The sequence below is a fragment of the Podarcis tiliguerta genome (assembly GCF_965153285.1).
Source record: "Podarcis tiliguerta genome assembly, chromosome: Z".
Classification (NCBI taxonomy): Eukaryota; Metazoa; Chordata; class Lepidosauria; order Squamata; family Lacertidae; genus Podarcis; species Podarcis tiliguerta.
This window is the reverse complement of record NC_139553.1, coordinates 3,418,397-3,432,092: the sequence shown is the minus strand read 5'-3', so window position 1 is coordinate 3,432,092 and position 13,696 is coordinate 3,418,397. Positions and strand designations below refer to the sequence as shown.

Genomic DNA, 13,696 nt, shown 5'->3' with positions numbered 1-13,696 from the left:
CTATATTGGAGAGTAACTGAACACAGCAAGAGCGTAAGGAGAGCCAGCTGGATTGTGCCAATGGCCAGTGCTTTTTTAAAAGAAAGAAAGAAAGAAAGAAAGAAAGAAAGAAAGAAAGAAAGAAAGAAAGAAAGAAAGAAAGAAAAATGGTGCTGGTACTAACCATGAAGTGGTCACAGTAAGTGCCATCCTTTAAACATAGGTTGGGGGGAAGTTGCTAGTACCCCCTTGGAAAAAAAAGCACTGCCAATGGCCCTTCTAGTCCAGCACAGTTGACTGTGGTCAGCTAGATACCTGTGGGGAACCTGCAAGCCGAGCCCAAGCACAAGAACACTCCCCACCCCCCTGGGGTTTCCAGCAGCACTATTCAGAAGCACTTCCTGCCTCCAACTGGGGAAGCAGAGCACAGCCATTGTGGCCAGTGGCCACTGATAGCCTTCTCCTCCCTGAAATTTGTCCAATCCTCTTTTAAAGCCATCTAATTTGTGAACATAGTTCAATCATGCACTATGTGAAGGACATCTGTCCTCAGCCTTTCAACCTTCAGTTTCATCTGATGCCCACAAGTTCTCCCCCTTACAAGAGGTGGAGAAATACTTTTCTCTCTCCATTTTCTCCATACTGTGCATAATTTGGCAAACTTCTATCATGTTGACTCTTCCTCACCTTTTCTCTAAACTAAAACGTCCGAAATGCTGCCACCTTTCCTCCTAAGGGAGTCTCTCATCTCCTTGATCATTTTGCTTGGCCTTTTCTGAACTCTACAACAGCAGACTGAGTAGGGAGCCTTCGGCGATGCGACGGTGGTGGCAAGTCCTTGGGCAATGGTAATAAGATCAGGCAGGGGTGTTACAAGTGTGTTCTGCTTTCATCTGTGAAATGCCAGAGGTTATGGCACTCTCCATGAACACTGGAGACAGCTGGCACCCAGGAGCACCCTTCATTGCAAAGCCAACAAGCTGAAAGACATGATCTGCAAAAAAATAATAATCCTAGGGCTCTCTATAAATTCCTACTAAAATATACTGCTTTGCTTCCAAGTGGAGTTCAGCTACAGACTTCCAAGTGAAAACTGCTTATGTTTCCCTCCAAAGAGGCCAAGGAGTGGAACCTATGAAAGAGGAGGGGTGTGTGGGTGTAGGGATATGGTGCTGAAGTGGAGCAGGAGGGGCGGAAATAAAAACATGTTCCCCCTTTCCCTTCCACTCTGGTTGAAACAAAGGCCCCTTTCTTCTGCTCAACTCCTGCCCCATCAGCACTGCATTTATTCAAGGGATGGTGGCTGGCAGGTAGCTGCCTTAATTGGGCAATGCTGCCTCTCGCCATCCATCCAGAAGGGAAACAATACAAATCTGCAGCTGGTATTCAGCCCGAGGGCTGCCCTCACCCAAGGATTAAAAGGAACTGCTATCCCCACACACTTCAGCCCCAACCCCTGCAGCTGGAACTAGTTAAAATAGCTTATGTTTCTGAACTGCAGTCATTCCCATCACCTCTGAGTAACTGGGGGATTCTGGACACCTCTGGAATCCAGATGCAGAGGCCAATTCGACATCTAAACCCAAAATTTGTGTCTCTCACGCTCTCCTGCCTTCACGCCTAACTCTGAGGGGGATGGACAGCAATGCCATATCAATTTGACAGAGATATGCTGTCTTGGAAGTTTTGTGTCGGCAGCTTCCAAGGGTTGAGTGATTGATACTGCAATACCTTTGATAACCAAAGTGCTACTAATTCATGCTTGCCCGTCTGATGGATGGGTGAAGATCTCAGAAGGAAGGGGTGCTGTCTCAGGAGCTGCCTAACCAGAAATAAGGGCCATTCATTGTGTACAATAGCACACTAGCATACTGTTGGTCTGAAATGCAGCTATCCTTTATGATAAATCCATGTGGTTTGAAATAAGGAACATCTGGAAACATAGTACTCAGGTTACAAGGGAGAGGCCACTCTCCCCATTGCTCCCTTTTCATCAGGCAGAACTGGAAAGGTAGCTAGGGGCCATTTCATACATGATGTTTTATTTACCTAAATGGATTTGGGGGAGGGGGCAGGAGGCAGGAATAAGTACACCATCATGTGTGAAGACAGTGCACTCATCTATTTCAATTCCTTGGAGGGTCCTGCAATGGGAACAGGTGCATTTTTACTTGGCAAAAGAAGCTAAGAGGATTGCACCATGTTAAAGATCAACAGCAGTTTTACCGGGTGAAATTTACAGACTTTTCAGTAGTTTGCAATGAGCAAAACAAAGAAAAGCCATTGAAATAGCTCAACACAACAGGTGCTTCAAGTGGTTCCCCCAAATTCAGCTGAAATTGCAACTTATACTGGCTTCTCCGGTCTCACTATTATTCAACCCCTGGAATGGAATCCTTGTAAATTTTGATAATAAACCTGATTTGCCATGGGAGTCGAATAATTTCGATTGCAACTGTACATGCTTGCTGAATATGCACATTTTCTGCAAACAAACAAACAAACAAACAAACAATCTCTATAATCATACATATGTATGCCACTCTCTCTCAAAGGCCCACTTTGTTGGGGTATGCACATTTCTGTGCCTGTTACTTGGTTGGAGAAGTTCAGGAAAGTGCAAATCTTGGATGGCTGTGTTTTAATTCTCATAACGTGCAGATTAGGCAGCTTTAAAATGCAAACCAAATCTAGTTTCTCCCCCAACCCTACTATAGAACCATCAACATATCTCCCAGCCTTTATCTTCTTTTCTCCCTAAAACTGCCATTGCCACCCTTTCAGCTGCCCTCAAACCCCTTCCTCAATGGTTGGGTGGCATTTCCTTGAACTCTGACGCCCAGATCCTGACAGATGAGAGACTCAAGTAGGTAGGTAACCTATCTGAAGGGCTGCTATTTGATCGCTTTATAGTAAAACGAAACCTTTGTATAAAAGGAACCCTCAGTCTGATTTCAAACCCCCAAACCTACAAACCTAAGCTAGACAGAGGAAATCCTTGTTAGAGTCTGATTTATTTTCTACACATTCCAATCTGATTTATTAGACAGGTTTTGGCTAGGGAATTTGCCTTGCAGAAGCAGACATTATTGCTCATTCAAAACAATACTTTTCTCTCTCACTCGCTAAAGACTCGCTATACATTTTGAAATCATGATATGCACTAGCTACTTCAAACCATTGCATAGTCCATTTGTGGCTGAATTTCCCTCCCTCCCTCTCTCCCATGTGTGTGCAAATATATCTGTATTTTGTTTATTTTACCTTATTAAAAATAAAATAAAAAATCTAGCCCTCTGATCATCTACTGAGGGGATGCAATAACATAAAACTTAAACAAGTGAAAATAGCACAATTCACAAAACAACTGAAAGAGGTTAAATATATTACAGTTAACATACAATCATAAAGCTGCTCTAAAGCTACGGAACATCTCTCTCCCATGGACTGGGGGGGAAATAGAACCCCACAAGTGCCTGGGTAAATAAATATGTTTTAAGCTGGTGCCAAAATGAGATAAATGTCACTACCAGAGGGGAAAGCATTCCGAAAAGGAAGACCCTGCTTTCCCAATTGCACAATGAACCTTTTGCCCAGCGATGAATTCTGAGGAGGGTTACCTCTGACAATTTTAAAATGGGCCTGCTAAGCACCCCCTAGGGCAATTAGGAATTTGACCCTATTTTTTAAATAATTCAGAAATGGCAATAAACATTTTTTTTAAAAAACAACAACAGCGTACGTATAATGCAAAAATGTTTTCAAAACTTACCCGCAAGAATGTCTAGAAGTCAAGTTTAAAGGAAGGGAGAGATGAAGATGTGAGCACACTAGTGAGAGTGAGATAATGCTGCCCTCTTCAAAAATGCAGTTGCCAGACCCAATAATTTTAGGTGCCAGTGGATTCTTCCACCTATCCTGATATGATTGACACCTCCCTTTTCAACTCATTCCTGTTGTGCTGAAGTCGGTTAGTTCACTTTACTGTGTGCTGAGCATGTCACATAACTATTTTAACACAATTTCCAATTCCAAGTTGGTAACTCCTCACAGCACTTCCAGAAGTAGGTTAGAGAGAGGAAGTTCAGAGGCATGGCAATTCACACAACCAGCCCACAACATTGTACATTCAAGCAGAAATTGACTTCACCATGTAATGTCAAAGTAGTGAGTTCAAGATTATCACAACTGACCCACAGACTGATTTGGGGTGAAATGGAAGAGGGAGAACCCAGCATCAGTCCGTAAGACCTGAAGTGTCTGATAAGCTACAACAGTATGTGGTGCTGCTGCTGAATTTTGTGGACTCCAAAAGTGGATCCAATGAGCCGTCAAGATTCTTTATTTTAAAATGTGTAACCCCTCTTTTTGAGGAACTTCCTCCACAAAGCTGCTTACAATAGCCAGTAAAAACCAACTCCACTTGACAATAAAATGTATTTCTTAAAAATACAAAATACAGTACAACTTAACAATTAACCAGCATAAGTCCCCTTGATGGCAATTCAGAAGGAACAGAAAACACCAACAGAGAGTTCTTACCTCATCATCCTTGTACCATGAGAGGTTCTCAGCCGTCAGGACGAACCAGTACTCTTTGGAGCCACCCTTCATGATGCCAATGTTGTTGATGGTGAGCCAGCCCTTGCGGATCACCTGTGTTATAAAAACGTATCATTGTTACGCATGCCAGCAGCTGACTCAGTGGATAAGAAGAGAAGGGCATCACACACACAAACATAGCAGCATATCAAACAGCACGGCTGGTCCAACAGCTGCTTGGATATCCTCTATGAAGGATGAACCTACGGCAGCAAACAGAGACCTGCTTAAAAACAGGAGAAAGAGCCAGACCAAGAAGGCAAGAATTTGCTTATCTTAGCTCATATATCCCCTGCCAAGAACACATGAGGAAGGCTCTAGGGCAGAGAGCAATAGGGCTGCAGTGAAGAGCATCAAAACCTCTGATGCCTTTGCCAGACATCAGAAAACAAATCATAGTAAGAGGTCCAAGTCTGAAGTCAGGAAGGTACACACCATTCAGAAAGACTTGGAAGGGGAAGTCTTATTGGGTTGCAAGGTGAGTATTAAAAAGACATTTCAAAAGACCAGAATCAAGGGCTATGGTGTTCCAGAATAAAATAAGAGGAACAGCTCCACAACAACAGACATCTGGGAGCCCCAGTTTTTCCATTCTTGATGGTGGGGATAAACAGGGCTCTGTGTACTCTGTAATTCAGTGAAAGTGCAGGGAACCCCCAACCTCACAACTCAGTTTTCATTTTGTCAAAGGAAATTTCTGCCTCATATGACTACCAAAATAGATTTGAAAATGTGTTGGCAATATCCAGCAAAATCTCAGAGGAGTTATATCAGCATTTCCTGTGCTCATCGAATGCGGTTTCAGGACCACATGCCACTATCTTTACACGAATTAAGTATGCAGAAATTGTCATCCCCTGACATATGCCACACAGGCTAAAAAGTTCAGCTTATCTTTGCATGGTACCCGTATTGCTTTGGTACAGTTTTTTAAAAAATCTGCAGTACACACAACCGTGTTTAGACCCCACTCCGTAGCAAAGACTGAGTAGATCAAACAAAAAAAAGAGGATTGCAATCAACAAACAATTGAGTTAATAGCATTTTAAAAAACAACAGTGAGTATCTGGAAGCAAAGGTGCATCTGGAATTAATATCCTGGATTTAATATGTTTGTGTGTGAGAGAGAGACAGAGACAGAGAGAATGAGAGTGCTGTACTTGGGAGGTGCATTGTCACTACACCAAGAAACAATCAGCCTGCAGCAAACTACAGTCTGAAAAATCTTTTAGCATGAACCATCTGTGTTCCACGAGGAAAACGGAGTACTACAAAGACCAAGACAACTGCTAAACTGACCAATTTTCTTTCTTTCTTTCTTTCTTTCTTTCTTTCTTTCTTTCTTTCTTTCTTTCTTGTGAAGACAATTGCACAACTACTGCCTCTCATTCTGCAACAGCAACACCACCATCAACATGTCTAGCTACATGAGTCTATGACACTCTTTGCAAGTTGTGGTAATGCTACAGCTAGTGGTTTGCCATGACCATGCCAATGGCCCCTGCATCCTCTCTTAGCACGAGGAGGGGGAAATAAGCCATAGTCCCTGAATTAACATTTGGTCTCAACTGAGGACTGTGGCTTGTTTCCCACCACATAGCCGAGGGCTTCTCCACCCTTTGTCCATTCTTTTCCAGGCATAGGTCTGCGCTTTGAAGCTCCATGTCTGGGTGCTCTTTCAGGTTTTCTGTGAGTTGCTGGATTCAGCTTTAAAGAGTGGCTTTTTATGGGGGCAAAAAAGGGCACTCATATATGGAGTTGTAAAGCACAGACTGCCTGGAAAGCATAGAGGAAAAGTATGGATAAGCCCCAAGACGTAAAGCCAAGGTTTGGTCTTGGTTTATTTGAGCAAAACAAATCATAGTCCCTGGACAAAAAGGCTTGTGGTTTGTTGTCCCTGATTGCACTAGAGAGGAAGTGAAGGGGAAGAGGAACCAATTTGCACATTGACAATAAACCTTTAACTGCAGCTTACTATGATGTGTGCACTGGGCTGTTCATAAGGTAACCATGTGTCCTACTTTGCAATGACAGGTTTCTATTTTGAAAGGCAGTCCTCTATTTGAAAGTATTCTCTATCTGAGGGTTGTCAAGTCCAAGTCTGGTTTAAAGATAAAGGAACCATAAAAAGGGAGAGGAACTTTGAAGTTGCCGACAATGGCTAGTTAGTAGAACCTGGTCAGCAGACTGAGCAGGTGCAGAAATCACCTAGTGTCTTCTCTACTATGGTAAGAGGTATCCTGTTTCTATTTAAATTATAGTAATTATTTCTAAATTTGCATTTGTACATATGAATTGCCACATGCCAGCTTCTGTAATTCTTGAAGATTCTGTATTCTTGGATACCAGGCACTGTATTCATCCCCTTAATGCTTGATAAAACTTTATAATAAAGTTTTAGTGCAGGTATGAGCGCTCAAAACTCAAAGACAGCCTGAACATTTAATTGCCAAATTTCTTCTGCAAACCAGGTTTTTTTTCCTCCAAAAAATGGAACCATCACACTTTTTAGCACACCTGGATTAAAATTTAGAAGAGTTGCAAGGGAATAGGGAGGTGGGATAAACTTCTTTGGCGAGGCCACTCTGGTCCCTGGGTTATCATAGCTGTTATAAAGAATAGCTGCTCTGAAAACACATGGAAGAAAAATCTGGAAGCCAAGAAAATTCCACTTGTTAAACAAAATAAATTCATCCAAGTATGCATGTGTGCCTCCTAAAGGCCCTGAATAAAGAGGGGTTTTTTTGTGGGGAGGGTTATATTCGGATTCTTTCTTTCTTTAACTCATGGGCTGTATTTGATCATCTCTCAGCTTAACAACAAGATAGCATATGAAGCTATAATTTGATGTTGGCTTAAGATCCTGGCTTGTTTTGAAGCCATTAGCCACAGTTTTCTGGTTCAGATAAAATGGAAAACTATGGTTAATTAAAGATTTTCCCCTGATTCAATGACTCCTGGTGCAAAAGTAGGAGTGAAGGTCCAGAATGCACAAACCATACCCCTCTTATCTGGACTTTCTTTCTTCTTACTCCTCTTTCTTTATTATTTATTTCATCTTGGAGAGACCTACTTCTGCTCCCACTACAGCCTCCTGGCTTTAATCTTCTTATTAATTACAGCTAATCCCCCCCCCCCCCAGTTACACTCAGAAACAGACTAATTATTAACACATGAAGGGAAGCAACATTACAGAAAAGTAAACTTCACTGGAAGGAAAGCTGTATGAAGATGTATAAGATATTACGGCATTACAATCACTTATTTAAATAAAGATTGTTTATTTGTTTACAAAGATAGTCAACTTGAACTCAAAAGCTTTACACTGCCTCCCTTCCCTTAACTCTTCAATCTTCATTCGCTTTGCTACCTCTGTGACTTTGATGTCAGAGAGCGAGATCTCGGATCCCCCATTCCTGTTGCCATGGAAACATCTGGGGAGGCCTGGGAAAGAGCTCAGATCCAAAGAACCCAAAGCCAACACGCCCCCAAACCAGGAAGAGATTTAGAGCAGCTCCCAAGATAGTCTGAATTTCCCTTGACAAAAGAAAAAGGGCAGAGGAGTTGAAGGGCGATCCTTTGACCTCACGTCTGTCCTGCCAGTGAGACCTCAGCAGGGCTTTGGATGGGCAGTTAAACCAACTTCAGATTCCACACACCCGAAACATATACCGTATTTTTCGCTCTATAAGACGCACCAGATCACAAGACGCACCTAGTTTTTGGAGGAGGAAAACAAGAAAAAAAATATTCTGAATCTCAGAAGCCAGAACAGCAAGAGGGATCACTGCGCAGTGAAAGCAGCAATCCCTCTTGCTGTTCTGGCTTCTGGGATAGCTGCGCAGCCTGCATTCGCTCCATAAGACGCACACACATTTCCCCTTACTTTTTAGGAGGGAAAAAGTGAGTCTTATAGAGCAAAAAATACGGTAATTTAGGATTGCACAGTCATTGGATGAAAATATATTTCATAGTTAATCTTTAATTTAGCAATGCACAAATCAAATGTAACGCCACAATTTATCTTCCCAGTTTTTCCATTGTCTATTTAACCTACACGTGGAATAAGGTATCAGCAAAACGCATGTGTTTGTACTGGTTCCCTTTAAGGCCAACACAGGAGGATTCCACCATATCTTTTGCAAACCTTTGGACCTAGATGTCATCCTTCCACATTTTAAAGTGAAACTATTTCCTGCCCTAACTTCTAGTTCTAATAAAATGTAAGGGACTCCTTTGTTGCCTTGGAATAATTTCAAATCCAGGTCACAGTGGTTCTTATTTCTGGTTGAAATAAAATCCCTTAATGGGGAATATTGAAATAAATGGAACAGACTCATGATTCATTTGAAGCCTTAGTTCATCTAGGCATCCAGTTCTTCCCTGCTCCACTTCAACAAGTATTGTCAAGCCATGTGCACTCAAATTTAATTTATTCCCAGGCAAGTCTGCTTTTTCCTATTTATAACTCCACTGGTGTTTTAAATACACAGTGTATTTGTATGCTAGTCTACATTAAAATATGGTTGCATCTTTTAGTGGTGAGCTGCTCTACACTTGCAGCTTGTGGTGTGACTTTAAACAAGCATGCCTAGCATCTTTGCCTAAAATCCCTTCACACAGCCACAGATTGCACTTCAGCGATTGGATTTTCAGTGCTTACAGCCTAGTGCATTACTGCGAAACCAGCTTCCCATTTGTTGCATTAATACTGCAAGTCCTTTAGGAAGCAGGCTCCTTCCTCCAGGCAGAATGAGCCATCCTGGCTGCCCCAACTATTGCTCTCTCCAGCCATGTAAACTGTGGAACGAAGGACGCAGTTGCCGTCCAAGTGCATATAAAGAGTTAGGTGAACAGGAAACAATGGGACACAGTCCTTTCCACCAAACTACAGGAAGTAATGGCCACAATAATTCTGGAATTCTCTAAGCAGAAAACACAAATTCTGCAACCGGAATTAAGTATCTCTCCAGCCGCCCCATGGCACAGCCTATAGCAGACCTAAGCAACTTAAGACTGAACACAGCTTCACTAGCCATGTATTGCAGCCTGCTATCTGATTGACAGCTGTCACATTTATTTTCCCGCCCACGGCAGCCAGCAACAGAAAGAGGGTTACAGAGCCACCAGACGGGGCTAGTGTGTACTGCTGGCTGAGTTGTAGAAGCCAAACTTATAGGAACAGCATCCTAACCATCCAGAGGATATCTCTGGCTTACCTAATAGCAGACTACATGCGATAGCAGCAAATCTATAATTTTGGACAGAACCTTATTGCTAATCACGTATAAAGGAGGCAGGTGTCGGGGGGTTAGTTTAAACCCCAAAGGGGTACAAATGTAAGGGAGGCAGAATCCTCTTCCCCATCTACTAGTTTTCTTCAGCCCACCAGGGGTCCTGTGTCCAGTTTTGGGCACCACAGTTAAAGGAGGATATTGATAATCAGTGCTGCATAATGGTTAGAGTGTTGGACTAGGAGCTGGGAGACCAGGGTTCAAATCCCCACCCAACCATGAAACTCATTGGGTGACCTTGGGCATAACCTAACCTCACAGGGTTGTAGTGAGGATGAAATGGGGAGGAGGAGAACCATGTACACCACCTTGAGATCATTGAAAGGTATAAGTGGTATATAAATGTAATAAATAAATAAAATAAATGTGCAGAGGAGGGCAACCAAGATGATCAAGGGTCTGGAAACCAAGCCTATTCTTCTATGGCTCTATGACTGCCTGAAGTCCACTTTCCTTGCACCCATGACCTGATACCAGAAGTGAGCTCAAGTGGGAGAAAAATGCTTGGGAATTCAGTAACCCATGCCTAGAAACCCTATGGCTTTAAATCACACCATCTCCCTGTTAGACATGATTGATAACAGCCTTGCGTTTCTGTAGTTTGGACCTGAAGGTGACACCATATATTATGCAGCAGACATGACTGCTGTGGCAACAATGGCATTATAATGGTTTCCCTCCTGCAAACACTGTTGACAGGTGAGTGACATACCTGTGACTTTAAGCCAGAGGGGAGAGGAGGAAGATCAGGATCTACTGGCAAATCACTGAACTGCAGGAGATTGGTAAGGTTTTCTAACTTGCAGTTGTGTTGTAACAGCAACAGCAAAAATCCTCTTTTGCGCCCCTGCCCCCAAAATAGGCTGCTAGGATCACTGATCTGTATTCACTCAGATGTAAATCTATATTTTAATATGTAGGCTATCCTAATTTATGGCTCACTGGATGGAAAGGATCCTTGGGCAACAAGTCTGCAATCCAGTTATGGGTGGTGGACCTTAAGGGTCCTGGGTTAAAAAAATAAAATAGGCATGAAGTCTACCCATTGCTGTTTCAAACTCCTGCATATGCGTCTATGGGATTACAAACTGGAAGGGGTCCTCAAAGCTGTTTGAAGATGCAGGTATGTTGTCCATGCTGTATTTGTTTGCTGCAGGAAACATGGTTCAACCCACAGCCATCACATCTGCCATGGAAGAAGCAGAGTCACCTCAATTACTTTTTATTTCCTTTGGAGCAGGATTTCTACCTCTTAGTTCCAGATCTCCCCGCAAATCTTTTCTAAATAAAAAAAATACAACCAGGCCTTTGGCTGATTAATATTCTACAGACTTTTAAATGTGTTTGTGGGAGGGGGAGTTATTGTTTAGCTGTTTCTGTTTCAACTATTTAATTGTGCTTTTATCTCATGTTTTTATCTTGTGAACCATCCTAAGATTTTTACTATAATAATAATTTTATTATTTGTGTTCCACCAATCTGACTGGGTCGCCCCAGCCACTCTGGGTGGCTTTCAATATATACAGAAACATAATAGAACATCAAGTGTTAAAAACCTCCCGATACAAGGCTGCCTTCAGATGTCGTCTAAAAGTTTTGTAGTTCTTTATCTCCTTGACATATGAAGGGAGGGAGTTCCACAAGGTGGGTGCCACTCAGTGCTTTTTTTCTGTGGGTACGCATGCCCCTAAACATTTTGTGAATCTAAGTTTGGCCTCATTGAGGGGCAGTATTTCAATATGAGTAGGAAAATGAGAGTACCCTTACACATTTTTTGGGGGGGGGGGAGCACTGGTGCCACTACTGAGAAGGCCCTCTGCCTGGTTCCCTGTAACTTTGCTTCTCGCAGGGAGGGAACTGCCAGAAGGCCCTCGGAGCTGGACCTCAGTGTCCGGGCAGAATGATGGGGGTGGAGACGCTCCTTCAGGTATACTGGGCCGAGGCCGTTTAGGGCTTTAAAAGTCAACACCAACACTCTGAATTGTGTTCGGAAGCGTACTGGGAGCCTATGTAGGTCTTTCAGGACTGGTGTTATATGGTCTTGGCCACCACTCCCAGTCACCAATCTAGCTGCCGCATTCTGGATTAGTTGTACCTGGATTAGGTAGCCCCACGTAGAGCGCATGGCAGTAGTCCAAGCGGGAGATAATCAGGGCATGAACCACTATGGCGAGACAGTCCACGGGCAGGGAGGGTCTCAGCCTGAGTACCAGATGGAGCTGGTAGACAGCTGCCCTGGACACAGAATTGACCTGCGCCTCCATGGACAGCTGTGAGTCCAAAATGACTCCCAGGCTGCGCACCTGGTCCTTCAGGGGCACAGTTACCCCATTCAGGACCAGGGAGTCCCCCACCCCCGCCCACCCCCTGTCCCCCAAAACAGTACTTCTGCCTTGTCAGGATTCAACCTCAATCTATTAACATCCATCCTCCAACCGCCTCTAGACCCTCACACAGGACCTTAACCATCCTCACTGATCTCGGATTTAAAAGAGAGGTAGAGCTGGGTATCATCCGCAGACTGATGAACACCCAACCCAAACCCCCTGACGATCTCTCCCAGCGGCTTCATGTAGATGCATGGGGAGAGGACGGAGCCCTGAGGCACCCCACACAAGTGAGAGCCCAGAGGTCTGAACACTCATCCCCTACCACCACTTTCTGAACACGGCCCAGGAGGAAGGAGCGGAACCACTGTATAAAAGTGCTCCCAGCTCCTCTAGACAGTCGAGAAGGATACCATGGTCAACAGTATCAAATGCCTTTTGATGAAGGACATTATATAAATCTAATGAATAAATCTAATAAATAATAATAATGAATACCCATTTTCACTCTGTTCACCAACTAGTGACTTTTGCTCCCTCGTTTTCTGTCCTGCCGGACATAGTATTAGGGTTTTACTGTACTTTGTCTCCCTGCCCCGTCTGAATCCAACGGAGGCATCCCAGCTTTTCCCCAGATGCACCTAAATTAGTACTTGTTAGCACTGCACATTGAGTGGCCTTTTTTACTCACCAGGATCTCATCCTGCAAAAAGAGGGCCATAGCAACAACAGCAGCAGCAGCAAAGACGGGAGCAAAGAAAGGAGAAATCATTACTCAAGAAAGCGGGAGGAGGAGGAAGAAACTAGGCTCCAAAAATAAAAGGGGGAGGGGGAAAATATAAATATATAACAAAACCAAACATTTATCACTAGAACCTTTTGCTAAATCAGCACTCTAGTTGCAAAAACAGCAAAAAGACCACATCACAAAACAAAATCTGCTTAGGTAAAAGGGGGGGGGGAGTTTTGTTCTGGTTTTAAAGCACCTAAAAGTGAAACAGACTGAACAGGTCTCCAGGGCCTCCTCCTCTCCCACTTGGGTGGTACAAAGTGGCTGGCCTTGCCTGAGAAGCACTGAAGAAGTAGCCTTTTCAGAAAGGGCCTTGGGCCTAAGTCCACCTAGTGGTAGGTCTGAGGTTACATTCATGCTACACATTTATATTTATTTTATACCACTTTAATTGTCACGGCTTCCTTTAAAGAACAGCAAGAATTGTAATCTGGCAACTGTGTGCTGAAGCTTCTTCCAGCAGAAAGCGGAACCCCTGATCACAGGGTTGATCCGTCAGCAATAGGGGGAAACAATTCTGTGCTTTAAACACGCCGTAAATGGATGTTTTGTCCATAGCTGTCAACTTTTCCCTTTTCTTGTGAGGAATCCTATTCGGAATAAGGGAATTTCCTTTAAAAAAGGGAAATGTTGACAGCTGTGGTTTTGTCTCATGGTGACACAGGGGCTGCGGTGTAGGAAGTTCTTTACCCCACCCAAACGGG

The 13,696-nt window shown here is 43.4% G+C and overlaps 1 protein-coding gene across 16 annotated transcripts in view; it reads right to left on the bottom strand.

Moving 5' to 3' along the window:
* The window catches only part of DNM1 (dynamin 1), a 129,662-nt gene that overhangs the window by 45,501 nt on the left and 70,465 nt on the right, over positions 1 to 13,696 (bottom strand). For 12 of the 16 annotated variants that reach the window (XR_014507080.1, XR_014507081.1, XR_014507082.1 and 9 more), the window contains exons 14-15: positions 12,894 to 12,905; positions 4,522 to 4,635 (exon numbers count right to left, since the gene is read on the bottom strand). Coding sequence is in view for 12 of the 16 variants with exons in the window: in XM_083422975.1 (XP_083279101.1) it covers positions 4,522 to 4,635; positions 12,894 to 12,905 (126 nt within the window). In the remaining 4 variants the exon portion in view is untranslated. The remainder of the gene's footprint in view (positions 1 to 4,521; positions 4,636 to 12,893; positions 12,906 to 13,696) is intronic. The other 4 variants (XM_083422967.1, XM_083422971.1, XM_083422974.1 and 1 more) reach the window with 1 other exon arrangement.